Raw genomic sequence first — 23,432 nt, forward strand, 5'->3', positions numbered from 1 at the left:
TTTTTTTTTTTTTTTTTAATTTATTATTATTTGACAAAGATAATTGTCTGATAATACTTCACATGATATTATGACATAGAATATGAATAATCTCATAAACATGTAACATAATAAAATGTGCCAGCTAAATAAATGAACATCAATTCAGTATATCTACAAAAAGTGCATCAAAAGTTTATATAATAAATGTTCATTTAAATCATATGATGATTTAGGTTAAAAAATAGGTTACGCATATTTCTAACCAACCACTGACGCAACTGTGTTTACAAGTTTGCAAACAGGACGAGCCTGCTGACAGTATTACTCGAGGCTGTATCCAAAACAAACACTCATTGTCGAGCTGCTTTTGAAGGCATCTACGGAGTCTGTGGAATCTGCAGCCCACAAATCATGTGAATCAGCTTTTCCACGGCATGACCTTCATACGGAGACTCCCTGTTCACGCCGATTGGCTCATTGTTACACAGTTTTCCTGACGATTGGTTCATGGGAGCGCGTCAGGTCTCAATAGAGCCTGAACCTTGTAACCGAGGGGTGGAATAAAGTTTACAGGCAAACTTTGACAAGAGACGCAGATTTGGACATCTGGACAAGTGCACTGGGCTTAGTTACTGTTATACTGGAGCTATGAAAAGTTTTAAACAACGACTTAAGAAAAACGAGGTAAACATTAGTGGCTAGATACAATTTTTCACTCTTTCGAATAGCTTGTCAAGACTTTGGACCAAGCCCATAACATGTCCTGAAACTGTGAGAATGGGACTGTGGGTGGTCAGTCTGTGTGGTTGTAGTAAGTTGCATATTGTATTGTTTATGTTTATGGCTAAAGTGATAAGGACGTCTGACGCGTTATTGTGTATCATATCTTTAGAAATTACGCGACAGATGATTTTATCGCTGCTGAATGACATACTTTGCGCTTGAGTGAGACAAGCAGAGATTGTTTACTGCGTTGTTGGACGTGTAAAAAACTGTAGAAACATTTCACAAATATTGTTTGTTATTTCATCCTTATTACTTGACCAGTTTCTTTCTTTCTTTATTGGTTCCTGTGCTGTGATAGACTGTAAGGCTATTTGAAACAACTATAATAATTTCTGGATATGCAATTGTAATGCGGTCAACAGACCTGGAACTACTTCATAGTGCGGTTATTGAGAAATAATCAATAGTTTAAAACTTCTGTGAGCCAGGAATTCAGTATCACCTTACCATAAATGACATTATAAAAAGGATGGCTCTATTCCTGGATGCTGATTGGTCAATACAGCTTTCCATCCTGTTATATATGTGTAATTATATATATATATATATATATATATATATATATATATATATATATATATATATATATATATATATATATAATTTATTTTTTTTACAGTATATGTTTACCATATCACTGTACAGCACCTGTAAACGTTATTTTATTTTTTGCATAGCAACATTCTGTTATTTCAGTAGGAAATATTATATCATAGCGACTTAATGGAAACATTTTTAATGGTAATTGCTAATGTTATACTTAACTAAAGGTTTCACATTAAAAATATGTGATTTGTTTGTCTTAAACATGTAAATAAAGAAAGTTTTAGGGTTTTAAAACAATAAATCAAAGAAAGTGTTTATTAGCAGAGCCAAACCAGACAATGATAAATGTGACTACACTTTCAGTAGAGCTGTAAGAGAATAGGTTGTGAAATTAATAGTATGAATATTTTGTTTTCTTATGTCTCAGAGTACAGAATGGGGAAAGTATGATGAGCGTCTCATGAAGGCAGCAGAGAATGGAGATATAGAGAAACTCATAGCCACACTCAAGAAAGGAACCAACCCCACCAAACTAGACCCAGAGGGCCGTTCTGCGTAAGTGTCACTTTCAACATGATGCTTGCGTGATGTTAAAAATAATCCATTCTGTCCAATGTACAGCAGTTTTGTTGTTGTTGTCTTTACTTGAACTTTACTGAGAATAATTCTCCTCATAAGTAAACTCTATATTTTATTCTACGCTTATGCAACAAAACCAACTGACTGGCAACATTTTTGCAAAGACAACTCATTTTACAGTCAGTTGCTGTGCACTACTGAGCTCATTCCTGCACTATGTTTTAAAGTGGAAGCCGAACCCCTCTATGAAGGGCTCTGGGATCAAGTGGTCTTGCGGTCTTTGATTGGGCGTGAATCAACATATCTCTATTCTCCCTGCTGGGACTCCTGTGTTCACTTCTTCTGTATGCATTTCATCACTCGTCTCTTGCCACAAAAGATAGCTTTTTAATAAAAGTGCAAATGTCCAGCCAGGGGATGAGGGAAGAAATTTTGATAGCCCTATTTTTTTGTACCCTCATCCTCCTCTGCAATGCACAATGCCTTGATTGTGGTTTAATTTATTTCCAGTAGCGGCTTCTGAATGAAAAGTAGGGAGTCTGTAGCACTTAAGTTTTGTAGTGTTTTTTTCTTCTGCATTAGAATTGCATACTAACCTAAGACTTTACTGCTAAACACATTTTGAGGCAATTTCACCCTTAATGCTTTTTAAATCCTTCTTCTGCATTGGTTTACTCTTCTTATATTTTACCCTCAAGGATAAGCTACCTAGAATGCCCTGTTTGCTTTGTGGAGGGTTTGGTATTGCTTTATTTTATAATTGACAGAGCTTAGGTACTGCTTTTGCAATCTGCAATGAGATCTTTCCTCCATGGGCCTCCCGCACACATGATGATAAATACTGGTATGTGTAAAGAAGGATAAACAAAACACAAAATTAAATGTTGAAACATGAACCTCCAAGATGATTAGTATACTTTCTTTCAGTGACATATGTTTTTCTGCAATACTATGTTTGCAGAAAGATTAAAATTGACCTCTGATTAAGCATTTTAAAGGTATACTATGTAACTTTTTGTTTGTTAAAAGTTAAAGCGGCGGTCCGTTGAGTTAAAAATGATCCAAAATCAATTTTTGAGCAAGTACATAACCAGCCAGTGTTCAAAACTATCTCCTTACCTTAACCTGATTAACAACGGTAAGCTTGTAATGTTTTATAATTCGGATGGTACTGGTAGGATTCCGTGGAAAATTTCCGGCATTCATCTTTGCGTCATTACATAAAGAAGGAGTCGCAGCTAGTAGGCTAAATGGCATGTGAGGATGCTGCTGGTGGCGGATCATTTATAGCCTTTTCTCACAGCAGCTGGAATAATTAAACTTATCATTTTGATGGTGGATTGTAATCCAGAAAGGTCCAAATGACAATCATCAGTGACAAATGGAGATTCACCTGTAAAAGTCAAAAGCAAAAGACTTCAGACTGCGTAGTGGCTACAGAAATTGAAATCTACAGGTAACGCTAATACACACTTAATACACATAGTCACGCAATGCTGATGTTGTTTATACATTAACAATTTGAGAACAAAGTATAACAATAATAATAATTTGCATGGTTTGACGTGATCTGATTGTTAAATTTAGCAATTGGTAGCATGATAGCAATTGCTAGCATGATTTATCATAATGTTTTTTTTTTTCCTCAGTTGGTCAGAACAAAAGTTGCAGATATGTTACTTAATTATTCAGATGATATTATCTGGTGAAAATTATTATTTTGGCCATACTTCCAAGATGTATAAGCTGTGATTCCAAAGTACAGTATCCACATTGGTGTGGTGACTGACAGCAAACATTAAATTCAGCTGCGCTGAGGAGCCATGTCGATACACAACCCATGTAAAGATGATGATTCCACAAATAAATACAATTACAGGTTTTGAACAGAGATGGCGACAAAGAGGCAAAACTTACAGACTGCAGCTTTAACTAAATATAAATAATAAGTACATCATCAATCCTCCTTCCAAAATGTGTTTTAGTCTTGTCCTTATGATAAGCCAATTATAAGTGTTTATATTTTAGACCTGTCAGGATGGTTCATGGGAAATTGCGTACACACGTCATGCATCCGTGCATGTCTCATCATATTTGTAAATAGAGAAAAGTTGCTCCAGCTACTTTGAGGTGTGTATGTTGTGGGAGTGGCATAGGTGAGTTGTCATAACGAGTGAGAAAGGTTGACATGGAGCACACTAAATCTTGAACCTCAAGGTATTCACACATCTTTAAAAAACGCAGAACAGAGGAGAGTTTGCTGGCAAAAAGAGAACGCGACAGAGCTCGTAATAAAACAAGAATCAACATTGGCTAGGCTTTTTGGAGATGTCCAGGGATTTGAAATGTAAAAGCCATGTGGAGATGGGATTTTGATACTCATCAGGTGATTAATGTATCTTATTGAACAGATAAATTACCATGTGTAGCTCTCTATCTAGCCTGTCTAGCCAATCACAGACATACAGTGGGTACGGAAAGTATTCAGACCCCCTTAAATTTTTCACTCTTTGTTATATTGCAGCCATTTGCTAAAATCATTTAAGTAAATTTTTTTTTCCTCATTAACGTACACACAGCACCCCATATTGACAGAAAAACACAGAATTGTTGACATATCACATATCACATGAAATATCACATGGTCCTAAGTATTCAGACCCTTTGCTATGACACATATATTTAACTCAGGTGCTGTCCATTTCTTCTGATCATCCTTGAGATGGTTCTACACCTTCATTTGAGTCCAGCTGTGTTTGATTATACTGATCGGACTTGATTAGGAAAGCCACACACCTGTCTATATAAGACCTTACAGCTCATAGTGCATGTCAGAGCAAATGAGAATCATGAGGTCAAAGGAACTGCCTGAGAGCTCAGAGACAGAATTGTGGCAAGGCACAGATCTGGCCAAGGTTACAACAAACTTTCTGCTGCACTTAAGGTTCCTAAGAGCACAGTGGCCTCCATAATCCTCAAATGGAAGACATTTGGGATGACCAGAACCCTTCCTAGAGCTGGCCGTCCGGCCAAACTGAGCTATCGGGGGAGAAGAGCCTTGGTGAGAGAGGTAAAGAAGAACCCAAAGATCACTGTGGCTGAGCTCCAGAGAAAGATGGGAGAAAGTTGTAGAAAGTCAACCATCACTGCAGCCCTCCACCAGTCGGGGCTTTATGGCAGAGTGGCCCGACGGAAGCCTCTCATCAGTGCAAGACACATGAAAGCTGGCATGTGAGAAATAAGATTCTCTGGTCTGATGAGATCAAGATAGAACTTTTTGGCCTTAATTCTAAGCGGTATGTGTGGAGAAAACCAGGCACTGCTCATCACCTGTCCAATACAGTCCCAACAGTGAAGCATGGTGGTGGCAGCATCATGCTGTGGGGGTGTTTTTCAGCTGCAGGGACAGGACGACTGGTTGCAATCGAGGGAAAGATGAATGTGACCAAGTACAGGGATATCCTGGACGAAAACCTTCTCTAGAGTGCTCAGGACCTCAGACTGGGCCGAAGGTTTACCTTCCAACAAGACAATGACCCTAAGCACACAGCTAAAATAACGAAGGAGTGGCTTCACAACAACTCTGTGACTGTTCTTGAATGGCCCAGCCAGAGCCCTGACTTAAACCCAATTGAGCATCTCTGGAGAGACCTAAAAATGGCTGTCCACCAACGTTTACCATCCAACCTGACAGAACTGGAGAGGATCTGCAAGGAGGAATGGCAGAGGATCCCCAAATCCAGGTGTGAAAAACTTGTTGCATCTTTCCCAAAAAGACTCATGGCTGTATTAGATCAAAAGGGTGCTTCTACTAAATACTGAGCAAAGGGTCTGAATACTTAGGACCATGTGATATTTCAGGTTTTCTTTTTTAATAAATCTGCAAAAATGTCAACAATTCTGTGTTTTTCTGTCAATATGGGGTGCTGTGTGTACATTAATGAGGAAAAAAAATGAACTTAAATGATTTTAGCAAATGGCTGCAATATAAGAAAGAGTGAAAAATTTAAGGGGGTCTGAATACTTTCCGTATCCACTGTATCTGACGAGCGCGTGAACACAAATGCCAATCAGAGTTGTTTACGAATCTGCTCAACAGCACTCAAAGCATCACATTTTTAAAATTTCAGTACCGACCTGGTATCATGGTCGGTACGTTTGACAACTCTAGTCCACTGTTTTATGTTCTATGACTTAAGTTTTCATGGTCTAATCTAAAACATCTTTAAGAAGATTTATATTGGCAAGTAGATGTTTGTGAAGATTTGTAGAGATCTGGTTTGACCTTTTTTTTTGCTTTTTGTGTTGTGCGCTGTTCAAAACATAACCACCCCACCCACCCCCCAGGACAGGATAAAGTGTGATTGTTTCCAGTTCCATCCCCTCCACTTGCTTCATAGGTAGAATACGATTATATTTGTAAAAAAGAAAAAGCTCCATACTAGCTTAGAAAAAACATCCCAATATTAACATTTTCTGCTTCTCTGTCATTTGGTTTGGATAATTTTTTTTTGAAACGAAAGAAAAAGCCTATTACAAGATTTTAACAAGTGTTTAATTTTTCATACCTGACTAGTTTGACAGTAGCCCGTGACATCACAGCATGATATCCCATTTACATTAAAGCCATATAAGCCATGAAATAAGTTCTTAAGTAGTAAAACAGGAACATGAGAAGCAGAGAAGTTCCAGAGAGTAAATCATCATCATAAAAGCTTTCTAACAACATAGACGTTTAACTAAATCATAAATGTGCAGCACAGCAGTGCTCCAGTGATAATATGTTTATGGGAGAGTATTAAACATGGTGTTTGGTGTTACATGAAGCCTATAATTTTCCTATTTTTCTTCTTTTATCTCTTCCAGTCAGCTGTTTTTAAAGGGGGTTATGTATTAGGTGTGTCAGGCCTCATGATAAGATTTTTGTCATGTTCTGTTGTTGTTCAATATTTCCTACCTTCCAATGTTTTTCTGTCAAATAGAATATATGAATATATGCCAGTAAACATAATGGAATAAAGAAATGTTACATTTTATATATTTAGCTCCTGTGCATTTTATTTTCATTCCTTTTTCAAATAGATTTAAAAAATAGTTTTTTCCCTTTATTTTCTGCTACAAAACATGTTCATACCCATTACCCACTCCTACATCTTGTTGATCCTTCTTTTGTCCTCTGACTATTTCAGCTTAAAAGCAGCAACAGTCTTGGTGATCTAATTAACTCTTGTATCATGCCTGCTTTGTGACTAGGCTCAAGGAGTGGTCGTGTCTATTTTCTGTTGAAACAGGCCTTGGGTGCCATGTTGTTGCATGTTTACCTTTCTTGGCTCTTAATACATTATCATATTGTTAAATCACTGGTAGACTCACATATGTTGTAAATGCATATTTTGATTTCTATGGAAGTTTTATAATATTAACCTGTGCAAATATCTGCTTTTAAATATACATCATTCATGTTGTAAAATAATATTATTGACACTGACATTAAAGGGTTAGGACACCTAAAAATGTCGTTCCAAACCTATAAGACCTTTGTTCATCTTCGGAACACAAATGCAGATATTTTTGATGAAATCCGAGAGCTATCTGACCTTCCTGTGTACAGCAACATTACAACCAATTGCAAGGCCCTGAAAGGTAGAAAAGACATTGTTAAAATTGTTGTACACACAGTGCGTAAACAGTGTAGGAGACTGGGAAGAGAAGATATTATTGAATAAAGTTGTTATTTTTGTTTTGTTTTTGCACACAAAATGTATTCTCTTTGCCTCATAACATTAAGGTTGAACCACTGTAGTCACATGGACTATTTAAACGATGTCTTTATGACCTTTCTGGGCCTTGCAGTTGGTTGTAACGTTGCTGTGTATAGGGAGGTTAGAAGCTCTCGGATTTCATCAAAAACTCTTTAATATGTGTTCTGAAGATGAACAAAGGTCTTACGGGTTTCGAACGACATGAGAGCGAGTGACAGAAATTTCATTTTTGGGTGAACTAACCCTTTAATGATGACAACAATATTATTGATGATAATTAGAGATGCACCGATTGCAATTTGTTTAGATTGCGATTTTATTTTATTTATTTTTTTGTTAGTGTAATCTGCCGATACTGATTTTTGCCGATTCTGATTTTATTTATAAGAACTATAATTGACAGCATATATAAACAGAAATCTTCTTTTCTTCAATGCAAAGTTTATTTTCATTAAAAAAAAAAAAAACAAGTAAAATGTCAGTAACAAAAATAAGAACAAATAAACAAGTTGCAAACAACAGCACAAATAAATGTAATAGAGTAAAGAGAGCTATGAAACTTTTTAAGTTTTTCAGGTTATGTAGTTTTCAGGGGGTTTTTTTTAGGACAGAAATACTACAGAAATTAAAGTTATCAAATGAAAAATAACACTGGATAGTCTTCATTGTAAAAATTAAATACAGGTTAATGCTTACAATTAACTTATTTAGTCAAGAGCAGAAAGTTATTTTCTTTGTCTTTTGCTCTTTGATTAACATGACAGCAGCAGGAATATTGGACTGCTGTCACTTTAAGAGTTTATGCACGGACCCAATATACTGTTACACAACATGCGCTCGCTTTCTCAACTATTTAACGTGCCGAACATGTGGGAAATCGGTCGATTCCGATCCCTGGCCGGTCGATCGGTGCATCTCTAATGATAATCGTGCTTCTATTTTATATATTTACTTGTATGGTTTTTTTTTTTTTAAGGTTTCATGTTGTTGCTAGCAAAGGCCTCATAAATAGCCTAAATGTTTTCCTGGAAAACAGTGTCAATGTGAAGGCTTTAGATGCTGCCGGTAAGACTTTATGTCTCTGCACTACTCATCTTTAATGATTGGCATCATATACATATATATAAAAGTACATATTTAAAGTAGGTCAAAATCATAACCATACTGTTTCTGACTTTTGAACCTCACTGTATGTATGTCGTTCCTCTTTGCAGGTAAAACAGCTTTGCATCTGGCTGCAGCAGGCGGTCATTCCATGTGTGTGCAGAAGCTGCTGCAGGTACCTTTCACTGCGTTTTTCCTCTAACAATCACAGGAAGAAAGACTAATGAGAAACCGCATTGGAATGTCACATTGTTGACGTATAACCAACCCCTTTAGCAATTGCTCTGCCAAAGACAGCCCAATGCTTTCTTTTCTTTCCCTACCCTGTTTTATGTTTAAAGCCCTTGTTTCTTTGGATTTTTTTTCTCTGGACTTTCCTTTGCTTTTGATCTCCATATGAAACTGTGTGCTTAGGGCAGGAATGGAGCAATTTACTCCACTTTTTTGTATCATAGCAACAATTTTTTTTGCTTCCAAACGCATGGTTAAGAATGTGAGGTGTGTTATCTGGTGTGGAAATGTGAATTTTCTTTCGTAAAGCTTTGATGTAAATGCAGCTATAATTAAATGGAAGTGAAAACGAAGGATATGAATGCAAATGAGTTTCAATTGGCAGTTTTGCATTAAAGCAAAATAATTAAAACCATGAACAATTTAAAGCATTAAAAGGAGAATCTTATGATTGAGCCAAATTCCACATATACATTTGCATTTATGATGAGCATGTGCTGAGTGGCATTTATGCAATTTACATTCTCTTTAGTGTTTTTACCTCAGTTTTCTTTGCTTGTTGAGCAGAGGAATATGTAAAAGAACTTAATCTGTATGATATTGCTCATGCGTGTGTTAAATATTTTCTTTTCCAACAGTGTAAATGTCCTGTTGACAGCGCAGACCTGCAGGGCCGTACAGCTTTGCATGATGCAGGTGTGTGGATTTTTCTTCTTTAAAATTATAATTTTTTATTTTTGTTATTTATTTTATTAGTATTCCATTTAAAATATAAACAGTTGCTTTTGTTTCACTGACTAATCAACAACAATGCATCATTAAAGCTTTCATATTGTTTTTTATTCTTATTGTTAATTCTGGTCAATAATCTCATGACCACTGTAAATAACATCAGCACCACACTAACTGCTTGTTGTTAAGCTTAATGAAGGGCTATTGTATGGAAGCTTGTTTGCGCCACTGAATAAAAAAATTAAAAAAGCTAATTGCGTCTTTTTTTCTTTTCAGAATTGCAAATTGATATCTTGCAATTCTGACTTTATAACACATTGCGAGTGATAAAGTCAGAATTGTGAGATATAAACTCAACTGAGAATTATAAAGTCAGAATTGCAAGATATAAATATGCAGTTCTGAGAAAAAAAGTCAGAATTGCGAGTTTATATCTACTTTATAACACACAATGCAACTATATCATGCAATTCTGAGAAAAAAAGTCAGAATTGTTAGATAAAAAGTCACAATAACCTTTTTTTCTCAGAATTGTGAGTTTATATCTCGCAATTCTGACTTTATAACATGCAATTGTGAGTTATAAAATGAGAATTGTGAGTTATGAAGTCAGAATTGTGAGTTATAAAGTCCAATTCTGAGAAAAAAAAGTCAGAATTGTTTATATCTCACAATGCGACAATATCATGCAATTCTTGCAATTCAAGTGAGTATTGCAAGAAAAAAGTCAGAATTGTGAGAAAAAAGTCAAATGTGAGTTTTTATCTCGCAATTCTGACTTTATTTCTCGCAATTGTGAGTTTATAACTTGCAATTGTGAGAAAAGAAGTCAGAATTGCGAGATGTAAACTTGCGAATTGTGAGATAAAATGTCGTAATTATGTTTTTTTTTTTTTTTCAGTGGCGGAAACAAGCTTCCAGACTATTGCCTAAGTTAGGCTGGCTGTATTGAGATGTTTTAATAGTGGTTCAATTTCATAACGGTGACAAACAAAGTTTAGGGAAAACACTATTGTTACCTGGCTGTCACCAATGAAGGCATTTAATCAGTTCATTTGTTCCATAGTCTTAAAGCTGGTTGCTGCTTGGCAGCAGATTCTGTGGTTTTAAGAAGATGGCAAAACTATGTATAGTAAATATAAAGTGGTCCACCAACTGCACAGCAGCAACATATTTTAATGCCACACCTTAATGTGGGACTGTCTGCATGATCTCTAGTGTATTAGAATATAAAATAATAATAAAAAAGTCTTAGATTTTACATTCTATACAATATGTATGTACATTTTTTAGGATTCTAAGGCAAGAAACATTTAATGAGTCCTATTTAATATTTTATTGATATAATATTTAATTAATAACATGCAAATAGTTTAAACGACAAGCCTACAGGACATACCACAGTGTTAAAAGGTTTTATGCACACCAGTATGCTTAGAGCCTTTTCTTCCACATTCTGAAACTGAAGTGATAATGAATTCTTTCTTTGCATTTTGGGCATGCGTGTCAGATTTATTATCATTCTTTTCAAGCAGATCTTTCATTATGAATTCTTCAACTGCTCCATGAGGATGCGTCAAGGACCGATATAATGTCTAGCTGTCAGAGTTGATCAGACAATTATAACGTCTTGTGTCTTCTTATTGTTTTTCAGCATATGTAGGCTGTAAAGCCGCCATCAAGATGCTCTGTGACAGCGGGGCATCTATTGATGCTGCTGATGCAGTAAGTAAAATAGGTTTTGAAACAACAATTCATTTTGCACGCTGTGTATATTTAAGAAGTGAAGTAAGAAAGGGAGATAGAAAATTAACACCAAAATATATACATATACATAATATACAGTATGTACCTTTTTCAGGATGGTAGATCTCCTTTGTTGCTTGCTGCTAAGATGAGCCAACCAGGAGCATGCCAGTTGCTTGTGCAATTTGGAGCACGCACTGTCCTTCGAGACAAGCAAAACAAGTAAGGGAAAGCATTTAAAAATGATCATATTTCCTGTTGTGCATTAATAATGATCCACAAAGTTAGCAAAAATCAAATCTGTATAATTAAAGCCAGAAGAGGAAGATCACATTTTAAATTCAAATAAATTTTTTATGTTCAGTTCCAGCTTGTATACTAATGTGAATCAACTTGCAACCTAATATGAAAAAGGCCATCCCAGGTCATCTCAGCTGCAATGTGCTAGTGTCCTTAAGAAATCCATCTTCTACAACAAGGAAGTCACCTGTTTTCCTTCCATTGAAGTGGGACACATTTGCATGTGTACCCTGCAGAAAGCAGCAATAGGAACAAAGTGCAAAGCACACTTGTACTAGTGATACCTTTTGTTATTTATCAGCATTCATTGATATAGAAAGTGCAGCAACATTAACATTTTTAGGGCTGCCAAAGTTAATTTAACTCATGAAATTAATTAAAGGATGAACAGCATTCAATTTATTTAATAAATAACATAATGAAATACAGTGTTGGGGGTAATGCATTACAAGTAACTTGTTATGTAATCAGATTACTTTTTCAAGTAACTAGTAAAGTAACGCATTACTTATTTTAAAATGTATCTGTTACTTTTTCAAATAAGTAACGCAAGTTACTTTTTCACATTTATTGACATTTAAGCTCTCCTGTCTTCATGTTGAGAGAAGTACAGTGCTGAGGTGTTGTGTGTGCTGTGTAAACATGATGGTTATTGTAGTTCTAAAGTAAATATGAACATGTATTTACTCATCTCACTTGCACAAAAACATTTAGTATTCCTTAAAATGAATAAAAACAGTAAAATGCAATCTCAGAATTGTACACATACCTGTAATAATTAACTATATTAAATTACACAAATACTATATGTATTTAATCTCACTTTATTAACCAATACCTTTGCTGTTGACCTTCGATGATCTAATTTAACCATACAAATAAGCAAAAAGCACTTTAGATTTAGAAATAAGCGTGTTGAACTTCCTTCTCCTGTATCCTGTTCTTCTTTAATCCAGAATGGCAGCACATCTGAAAGGTTTGTTTGAATTGCGCTCTCTACTGTACAGGCATGAATTTGCAGCCTGAGGCTTATTCATTTCACTTTTGGTGTGAAAGGGCTTTTGTTGTTGTTATTAAAAAACAAACAAGCAAGCCCTGCCCAGGTGAGAAAAAGTAACACAAAAGTAATGTAATTAGTTACTTTTTTAAGGAAATAACGCAGTATTGTAATGCATTTGTAATGCTTTCCCGGACACTGATGATATAGTTCAGTACAAGTCATGAACTGCTTTTGATGAGTCACCTAGAAAAAGTTAATTCAAGTAAAGATGTCTTTAGCTTTGCAGAAATAATCATAAAGTGTGTTTGACCTTAGTAGTGCCATACCAACTGATCAATCATTATTTCTGTGTTCTCTTTTGTTATATTTTATGTTCTGTGTGTGTGTGTTCTGTCTAGGACTGCACTAATATTAGCTTGTGAGAACTCCTGTAAAGAAGTGGTGGAGATTCTCCTAAAGACTAAAGCAGATGTTTCTGCAGTGGACGCTTATGGCCATGATGCTTACCACTATGCCAGACTAAGTCGGAATCAAGACTTGATGACACTTGTGCAAAATGCCTTGGAAACAACCACTAAAGGTAACACAAATGTGCTTGTTGAATGATATTGAACATTGACAATGAACATTTTTCTACTGTTTGTTAGCAATATACATGTATACGGTGGGATTAAATGTTGTTTCAATGTGTCAAAACGCCATATAATCTTGTAACCAGCAATGCTGGGGTTTTTTTTCAGCAAGGTAGTACAAAGTGACAGTCTTGTTATCATCACATGTAGCAATTACTGAACCTGCTCATGCAGGCAGCAGGTCAGTTGAGTTTTAAATTTAGATCCCATATCAACCATCACACTGTCATTACTGGGTAATGTCATGTCATTTAAGAGAAGTGATCTAGCAGATCCAGCTGTGCTCACATAGACTTCTCAGATTCTAACACGAAAAGGCAATCAATTTCTAGAGGTGACCCGTCTGTATTCCTTTTCCAAGAAGTGTCTTATTTAAACAGAGAGGCTTATTCCAAGCAAACCAGCTGCTTATTCTTAGATCACTTTGGTCCCTGAAAGATGCTTTTCATATAATATCTGCCATATCACCAGATGATAAAATGCAACAATTAGTTAATAAAGTGATTGTCATGTAAATCAAAGCAGCACATTCATAGCATATTAAAATGCTCATCTGAAATGTTATGCATTAGGAACAGAAACATTATGTGCTATAACCTTTCCCCCCATTTTGTTTTCAGCTAAAGAGACTGCCAATGTTTCCCAGAAGATCCAACAGGTAACATTGACATTTTGCTGACAATTTAACTGTTTGGCGCATTTGCGTGCACATTCACAGTCAAGTTCAAGTATTTGCAATACAAGACAGGAAAGGAAGTAACAGCAGACAATAAGGTCATGGATTTGCTGCACTCAGATTAACTCCATCCTTTTATTGATCTTACTTCCATCTAGAGTCTTAAATGTTAATCGCAGTGCACTTTAATTGGAGCCATTCTAATACGCAGTCACTTGAAAATGATGATGGTGTGCGATCTCCAGCTCTCTAGTGATGGAAATCAATTTGATGAAATTTCTGCAGCTGTTGATGGAGAGGAATACTGATTCCCATGCTCAGCCATACATGTGTAAATTCATAGTTTCTTTGTCCTAACACATATATTATGGATCCAGCCTTCAGGATATGTTTCACTAATTTACTGTAGGGAAATGTATTATTAAAGAATCGTTAGAGAATTGCATTTATTATGGAAATAGATTTCTTTCTTTCTGAAGGCCATGAGATTTACATTTATTTTTCTTTCTGAATGAACAGGCTAAACCCTGGACCAAAGCAGGATCAGTAAAGACAGAGAAAACTTTGTCAGAGCCCCTAACAGTGAGTTTCTTTAGAGAATGACATTTGATTTCATTTGATTGACATCTGAAGTCTGTGTTATCAGGCAATCATTTTCCTCTCCTGTAGCTGATTGTGGTCCTGTGAACAGTTGTGAATGTTATCATTAAAAGGTTGTGTCTGAATTACAGAGGGAACATGGCAGTCACTCCACTGAAGGTAACTTGGAACGTGTTTTTTATATATATATATATATAAATTGCAGAAAATCAGGATTACAATCAGTCACATCACAAAAGCTTTCCAGGTCGGGGCTCTAATGTTTTAAACATATTTTCTGCTCCCTGAAGGAAAAAGTGCCAAACAAGGTCATAATCTGGATTCTACACAGGTATTTTTATTTTTTTTTTAAGTATGTGACCTTGATATCTTGCTACTTCTTTTATCAGCCATTTAAATTAAATTTTACATTAATGTCTTCATCACAAAATTAGTCAATCAATAAATAAGTCAATCAATCAATCAATCAATCTTAAGGTAACTTTGTTTTTTATGTATGTGACCTTGATATCTTGCTCACAGTCCTTTCATCATGCAGTTAAATTTTATAATAATGTAAATAATAAATTATAATAATACTATGAAAGCTTATTTCCACCATTGAATAAAAAATAAAAAATTGTGACTTTTTATCTCACAATTCTGCCTTTTTTTCTTGCAATTGTGAGTTTACGTCTCGCAATTCTGAGTTTATATCTCACGATTTTGACTTTATAACACGGGATTGTGAGTTTATTTCACAATTCTGAGAATTGCGAGATATAAACTCGTAATTGCGAGAAAAAGATCAGAATTGTGAAAAAAAGTCAGAATTTGCGAAATATAAACTCGCAATTGTGAGAAAAAAGTCAGAATTATGAGAAAAAGTTGCAATTATCTTTTTTTTTTATTCAGTGGCGAACACAAGATTACACAAGATATCATTTTTATAATGTGAGCACTTTTTTTATGACAGAATATAGAGATTAAAGGGCCATAACCTCACTTGATATCAGACTCATTTTATATCCTATTCTAATCAAACTGAAATTACTTCAGTTGAATTAAAATAGACGAACAAAACAGTATTTCTTACTTCAACATTACCCTTGTCAATTATTCAGGTCAGGCCTGCACAGTCAGCTCCTGTGCCAGTGAGATCTACTCCGATGGAGTTATTGCCCGGTGAGGTAGAGGCCCTTAGGAGAGAGCTACGAGATGCACGAAGGAGGCAAGAAGTAGCTGAGGCAGAGGTACACAGGCTGGACACGGCGCTGGCTTTGCGCTGTCAGGAATATGAAGGATTGAGGAGAAGCAGCGAACAAGCTCTGCATGCGGCCCATAACCGGGCATGGGAGCTGGAGGAGGCCTTGGGCGATGTGCAAAGGAGGATGGCTGGCTCAGAATCCCGAGTGAGACAGATGCAAGCTCATCTAGTAGCCGTCAGAGAGCACTTGGTGGAAGAGCTAAGAGTCCAGCTTCAAGAAGTCAAAGGCCAGCGGGAGGCAGCCGTAGCCGAACTGGGGAGAATGCAGAAGGAGCTCAGCCAGAGCAGGAGGGAGGTTGAACAGCAGAAGGAGAACCAGAGCTCCTTGATGCAGGAACTTAGCCGGCTTTCCCAGGAGCTGCTTAGCAGAGAAGAGCAAATAAACACACTGAGGACCAGGTTAGCGGGAATGGAGACACAGCAGGCTGAGATGTTGTGTAAAGAAGCTCAGACCCCATCAGAATGGTGCCTCACACATGTGAAGAGCACCATGACTGACACCATCACAGAGACCCAGGAACCAACTGTAGATCTGGAGAACTACATCAGCAAGGGTGAGCACACAGTCATAACCAGCTCACTGAACAATGCACTGCAACAGGCTGAAACCAAAGCTGACGAGGCTCTACAGAAGTACCAGTGCGCTCAGGAGGAGAACCAGAGCCTGCTGAGAGAACTTAAAGAACAAAAGGCAGAGCTGGATACCATCCAGAAGGCTCTGCAGGCCAAGTTTGTTCCTGTTGTCTTAATGGAGGAAAAGGAGAAAGAGGTGGAGCAACTCAAAGTAGCCCTTGAGGAGATGGAGAAGAGACAAAACCAAGCCAGTGTGAGCATCTCAAACACAAAAGAGGAAGGTGTTCAGAGAGAAGAACACAAGCAGCCATGCACAAGTGAAGTACAGCATAACAAAGTATCTTCTTCTACAGGGAGTGACAGAGCAGAACGTGAAGTCACTAGAATTGCAGTGACAATCGTGCAGCCAACTGAAAGCAAAAGTAGCACAGCTGAGGACCAGGGGAGCACATCACCAGATCAGGTTGCAAAGGTTCATGATTATTGCTTGTATATTTATTATATTCATTCATGATTATTTTGTCTCACAGATCATCAATTAAAACGACTGATAAATGGCCAATACTCAAATTCTGTACTTTTGACTAATTAAGAAACAAAAACTTTTTTTAAATGAAGTGTTATTAAATTGTTAATGTTTTTAAAAATCAACTTTAAGAGAGAATTAGATGGCAGCGAAGGTAATAAAATGTGGGAAATTAACAATTAAATATCTCTAATATCAGCAAATAGCCTAACTGTTACAGTACCAATGTGTTGTGCATCTCTAATTTAAACATACAACCAAAGTGGTTGAGTTGACCACGCAGCAACCAACCAGAACACCCCCCAGAAAAAGGTCTAATTACATGTTCTCTATCTCAGTCATCAGTGAAACATGAGGAACAGAGGTTGGCTGAGGTCAACATATCAGAACCCGTCAGCTCCTGTGAACCATCACAGTCAGACAGCTCCCTCCAGGCTCAGGTCTGCAGCCTACAACAGCAGCTAGAGGTCAGTTCCTCACCAATTACTCCATTCCTTGGGGCTGTTTTTTGAGATTCTGTTTTGTTTACGCTTAGAGAGGTCAGTGCTTTTAGTGCAATTGTGATAGGATTCATTTAGTATAGGCAGAGCTGTTGAAAAAGAGAGTTGCGACACTCTGTGATCTCGCCGCTCTGTGATCACAGCAGTAACTAAAGCCTAAAGTATACTTCATCTGTACAAGCTTTGCGACGGTCCATGCACTGTCCACATGATGTAAATTTCGTCATCAGGAGCGTAGCCCAGTTTTTGGTGCGCGTACAACAGCGTATGTGCAAGTGACTTGAAACTTGAAAACAAAGTCCATTAGATAGCCAAAGACGTGTACTTTTGAAAGGCTTGCGCACTCAACTGTGTGCAAGATGGGAACATAAAATGAAGTATTCTGGGCATTAAAGCTGTCAAACAAATGCAATGAAGTTAAAAGTACAATATTTTCCTCGGAAATATGGAGTAAAACATAAAGTTACATTAAATGGAAATACTCAAGTAAAGTACAAGCACCTCGCATTTGTACTTAAGTACAGTAGCCTACTTATGTAAATGTACTTTGTTACGTTCTACCCACTTGAAGCAGACCATGTCATAGGCCCCTTGAGTTGAGTCAAACCTGTTGCTGTTGGAGAGAACTGGGAATAGAAAGGAAACATGAAACTGATTAAACTCATACAGGATACACCAGGCTGAAGCCATTTTTTGCAATCCCACAGAGTAACATGAGATAGTCCCATGATATTATAAGAAATCTGCTGTGACGGTGATCAAAAACTGCATGATCATGAATCACTCTCAAGAGACATCTTAACTTTCAAAGTGCTCGCATTCTCGCAATGCTTTTACTGTAATCCAGCAAAACAGAGCATTTTATGACATGTATTGTACATTTCTAAATGAAATGCAAGTATGCATTATTCATTTTTCTTTTGTAACTGATGTGAAAACCAATGCATTATGAACTTGTTCTCTTTTTATTGCCAGAACTCTGAAAAGCATTACAGACACGTGCTTTCAATATACAGAACACGGTTGCTCAGTGCAGCACAGGTAACATTTTATTTTTTTATGATGTATATTTTCTTATTATCTAATGCACTTTCAGAAGTAAACCCATGAAAACAGCAGTGTTTATGTTCTAGAAGCTGTGGTCTTCTTTTGCAGGGTTTCATGGACGAAGAGGCCAGAGTGGCTCTGCTTCAGATCGCCAAGATGAGAAAGGAGCGTGTGTGCTGAGCATTCATTGTGCATATGTATATACACTATTGTTCAAAAGTTTGGGGTTGGCAAGATTTTTTTAATGTTTTCAAAAGAAGTCTCGTATGCTAACCAAGGCTGCCTTTATTGGATAGACTGTGAAAAGTTTTCTATGTAAATTTTTTTTCTGTAATGGCAAAGCTTAATTTTCAGCATCATTACTCCAGTCTTCAGTGTCACATGATCTTTCATAAATCATTCTAATATGCTGATTTGATGCACAAGAAACATTTCTTATTATTATCAATGTTGAAAACAGTTGTGCTGCTTTATATTTTTGTGGAAACCATATGATTTCAGGATTCTTTGATGTATATGTATAACTGTCATTTTTGATCAATTTCATACATTCTTACTGAATAAAAGTACTAATTTATTTCTGTCAAAAATACATTGCTGACCCTAAACTTTTGAAATGTAGAGTAAATATATGCATTACACCGTGTCTACAACAGACATGACCGTTGTTGTGTCACGCCACTACAGCTTAATTGACACAATGAAGGGACCATTGCAAATCTGTTGAAGTCCTCTTTCTGGATCTAATCGGTGGAGCTAGAAGGTCCAACCACACCATAACCCTCACCTTAAACCTATCCATTAAACTAGTTGTGTCTGGTGTAGACATGACTAATTCTTTAACAGAAAACAGAGAATCAAATTTGATGTAATTTAGGTTTTTTATGTCCCCTTTTATTAACCAATGGCTTGTGCAAATTAACTGTGACTCTTTGTAACTAATTAAACTACAATTAAACTGTAACTATTAAACAATTAAATATATCTACACTGTAAAAAAAAATCTCAACTCATATTTTGTTTCTTTTTTTGGGCCTTTGAGTTTTAGTTGTGTAGGCTACATTTGTTCATAATTGTTTTTGGTGAAATTAAAGGTGATGTGTGTAATTTATTAGGGGTGTAAATACATTGATATGGATGGATCGAAACATCGATCTAACGAACAATATGATCTATCGATGCAATGCTTAGGAAATCGATACCTATGAGAAGCACCTTTATTTTGACACTGCATTTGTCCATCTGCATTACTGCTAAAGCATGAATTCTCTTTTAAAGGATTAGTTCACTTTCAAATAAAATTTTCCTGATAATTTACTCACCCCCATGTCATCCAAGATGTCCATGTCCTTCTTTCTTCAGTCGAAAAGAAATTAAGGTTTATGAGGAAAACATTCCAGGATTACTCTCCTTATAGTGGACTTCAATGGTCTCCAGATGGTTGAAGGTCAAAATTACAGTTTCAGTGCAGCTTCAAAGGGCTTTAAACGATACCAGACGAGGAATAATGGTCTTATGTAGCGAAACGATTGGTGATTTTAGAAAAAAATACAACTGTATATGCTTTACATCAGTGGTTCTCAAACTTTTTTCCCAGTGGTCCGCACAATGGTCCAAGTGCAAGTCTCACGGTCCGCATATAATTTGCATATGACGTCACCAATGCAAACCAATCAGATTTAATGTTATGGTATTAGCAGATAATACTATTATTATACTAAGATGTTGCACACAATAAATAACAAATAAAAACTAACTTACTGACATTAGCTTTACAATAATAATCAGTAATGCTCAATGAACACACAAACTGTATATACAATCACTTTAAGTTGCTATTTAATTCTGTATGACTTTATGACTCTTTTCAACAGCATCGCAATAGTCACCAAACAATCACATAAACGCCTTAATAAGCAAATGTTACTCAGCTCTTTTTACAAACAACATTGAGCGCACTCTAGGCTAATTACAATCTCTGACGATATCAAGCATTCTGTCACGTCGCAATCCCTCGCGCAGCATAGAATCCGCGAGCGCGCGCAGAGTTGGGCTCATCCAGCCGCGGGTGCGCTGATGCGGTTATTTTACTGATTTAAAATACACCAAACAAACAACTCGAATTCACAGTTCAGTCTTCTGAAATTGTAGGTTTTGCTTGTCAAGTACTTTACTACAGAGCAAACAGGAAGGCTGCCCATCTCGCTCATTAGGCCTAACAGCAAACTGATTCTTCCATTCTTCTTACCTTTGCTGCTGATGCTGCGACTCTTCTTGTGTCGTGTCATTTTATCTTCCACATTTAGCTTTTCTCCTTTAATAACAAATTTGACCATTTTGAGGCTTACATTTACAAAATTAGCCTAACTACTGTTTGAATTCTTCCAAAGCGCGCACTTGTGTTTGTTTCGTTAACTGAGTGATTGAGTCATTAGCCTACGTTGCCTGATGTCTGAAAATAATAAATGCTCACCAAAATTATTTTATATGACAAATAAAGCATTATAGCTCATTTATATTTATTTAATTCACTTTAATTTAAATTTTAAAACAAAAATAAATTGTATGCTATTTTTGTTTATTATTATTATTGTGGTCGGCATATCGCGGGCAGCATTTACATTTGTGACGGGCCGCAGGCTGAGAACCACTGCTCCACACCCATTCAAACGCTCGCTGCGTCGCGCGACTCGTGTCCAATTACATCAAAAGTATATGCTCACTGGATGTCATGGCAACCGAATCACGGAGGAAAACTTTAAATATCTCGCCTTCGCTTTAATTTCGGACCATCTCCAAAAAGACATAAAACACTAAACAAATGATTTTGACATGCGTTTTTCAAAGTAAGAAATCCAGATTTTTAATCCCTTACACACAGTTACTGCTGTTGAAATACGAAATAGAGGCAGGTCCGGATTGAATTCCCTCCGGGTCCGGATCCGGACCGGAGTCCGGACTTTGAGAAGTGCTGCTTTACATAAACAAACGATCGCCTTCCAAGTGGTTCCGCCAAAATCGCACTTTCTTATTCTTCAAAAAGCTTACGCTGTATGTCCTATGCCTTCCCTATTCTACTTACAGAATGAACGCAGCGCCAATTCCATTTTTTTAAGTAGAATAGGGAAGGCGTAGGACATACAGTGTAAGCTTTTTCAAGAATACGAAAGTGCGGTTTTGGTGGAACCACTTGGAAGGCGATTTTGTTTATATAAAGCATATACATTTACAATATTTTGGAAAATGACTGATCGATTCGCTAGATAAGACACATATTTCTCGTCTGGTATCGTTTAAAGCCCTTTGAAGCTGCACTGAAACTGTAATATTGACCTTCAACAGTGGAGTCCATTGAAGTCCACTACAAATAAGAATAATCCTGGAATGTTTTCATCAAAAACCTTAATTTCTTTTTGACTGAAGAAAGAAGGACATGGACATCTTGGATGACATGGGGGTGAGTAAATTCAGGAAAATTTTATTTGAAAGTGAACTAATCCTTTAACTCACCTGTCAGGGCTCAACAAAAAAGGATTATTGTGCAAGGACCTTTTCAAAAATCTCAAATGCTTCCAATGACTTGAGTCATTATTGGGGAGTTATCATGCTTTTTACTTTAGAATACTGTTCCAAATAATTAGTCATTCATTCTGACAGATTTGATAGGCTAATATGAGTCATTAGGGTATAATTAATTTATTTAATTATCCACTAGGGGTTACCATGATCTTAACTATAGAATTAATTATACATTATGGTATGAAAAAAATAGCAGTTATTGATTAGCTTATAGTGAACTTACTAATAAACAGTTTCTTGTTAGTTAATAGTAGTTACTAGAGTGTTAAAATTGTGTTACTCATTTGTTCCTGTGTTATTCATTAACAGTCAGACCTTTTACAAAGCTGCACTATGTGTTCTTTAATGTGAAGGGCTCAGACTGCCCTCTTGTGTTCTGTACTACACACGGTTGCCTTTTGATAAAAAAAATAAAAAAAAATGTTAGGGGATTTTGTGTTCTCTATGGGTATATATTTTGCTGTGAGAAGGAATGTAGAATGCTGAGTAGTAGGCCTATGAAAGCTGTAAGGGTGGTTTCACTACATTGATTCAGGCTGCAGGATTTCCAAATGACTAATGAAACATTATCATTATGACTGTGTAAAACTGTACATTTCTTGTCCATTACCACCCACTGCTTCTTATTCCAATGACGAAAATAAGCGCAGTTAGAATTGCAAAATATGTGGGAGAGCATTGCTAGAGTGTGACGATATTGTATTGCAATAGGTAACTGTTAGCACTTCAAAGTTAATACTGAATCAAAACTAGTTAGTACTCCATTTGTAATTGAAAGGGTTTAATGACAAAATCTGGTTACGGTTACACCTGAAATAGTTACACAATAGATGTATGAGATGATAAAATCATATACCATTAATTGTACCCATGTATATAAAATGTTACCCGAGAGATGGAAGGCAGAGCTCATGGAGAGGAAGAGCAAAGGCCTAAACCTAGACTGTAAAAAAAAAAGATCCAAAGAAGAAGAGACAAAGAAACGAGAAAAGTCCAGAGAAATTAAAGGTGCCCTAGAACTTTTTTTTTAAAGATGTAATATAAGTCTAAGGTGTCCCCTGAATGTGTCTGTGAAGTTTCAGCTCAAAATACCCCATAGATTTTTTAAATTATTTTTTTTAACTGCCTATTTTGGGGCATAATTAGAAATGAGCCAATTCAGGGTGTGTGGCCCTTTAAATCTTGTGCCCCGTGCCCCAAGAGCTCGCGCTTTGCTTGCCTTAAACAACATAAAAAAAATTCAAACAGCTAATATAACCCTCAAATGGATCTTTACAAAGTGTTC

At 36.4% G+C, this 23,432-nt stretch overlaps 1 protein-coding gene across 5 annotated transcripts; it reads left to right on the plus strand.

The window, feature by feature from the left end:
• The first annotated feature begins 350 nt into the window (after positions 1 to 350).
• Positions 351 to 19,792, plus strand: uacaa (uveal autoantigen with coiled-coil domains and ankyrin repeats a). 5 transcript variants are annotated; one of them, XM_067390337.1, is made up of 16 exons: positions 351 to 666; positions 1,742 to 1,869; positions 8,632 to 8,720; positions 8,870 to 8,934; positions 9,629 to 9,686; positions 11,377 to 11,447; positions 11,584 to 11,690; positions 13,167 to 13,348; positions 14,021 to 14,058; positions 14,596 to 14,658; positions 14,808 to 14,835; positions 14,967 to 15,007; positions 15,780 to 16,967; positions 17,360 to 17,488; positions 18,497 to 18,562; positions 18,658 to 19,792. In XM_067390337.1, exons 1-16 carry the CDS (start codon positions 631 to 633, stop codon positions 18,811 to 18,813), a joined length of 2,445 nt encoding a protein of 814 aa, XP_067246438.1. In that variant the 5' UTR covers positions 351 to 630; the 3' UTR covers positions 18,814 to 19,792. The 5 variants fall into 5 exon arrangements, with proteins under 5 accessions (XP_067246438.1, XP_067246439.1, XP_067246441.1 ...); XM_067390338.1 differs by having other exon boundaries at positions 15,780 to 16,958; positions 18,658 to 19,791; XM_067390340.1 differs by having other exon boundaries at positions 352 to 666; positions 18,677 to 19,791.
• Positions 19,793 to 23,432: the final 3,640 nt, after the last annotated feature.

This window comes from Chanodichthys erythropterus, chromosome 7, assembly GCF_024489055.1.
Source record: "Chanodichthys erythropterus isolate Z2021 chromosome 7, ASM2448905v1, whole genome shotgun sequence".
NCBI classification, from domain to species: domain Eukaryota; kingdom Metazoa; phylum Chordata; class Actinopteri; order Cypriniformes; family Xenocyprididae; genus Chanodichthys; species Chanodichthys erythropterus.

Coding starts and splice junctions, on each gene's coding strand:
- uacaa (XM_067390337.1), top strand. CDS start 631: ATGAAAAGTTTTAAACAACGACTTAAGAAAAACGAG. Junction 8,935..9,628: donor GTGTGCAGAAGCTGCTGCAG/GTACCTTTCACT, acceptor CTTTTCCAACAG/TGTAAATGTCCTGTTGACAG. Junction 17,489..18,496: donor GCCTACAACAGCAGCTAGAG/GTCAGTTCCTCA, acceptor TTTTATTGCCAG/AACTCTGAAAAGCATTACAG.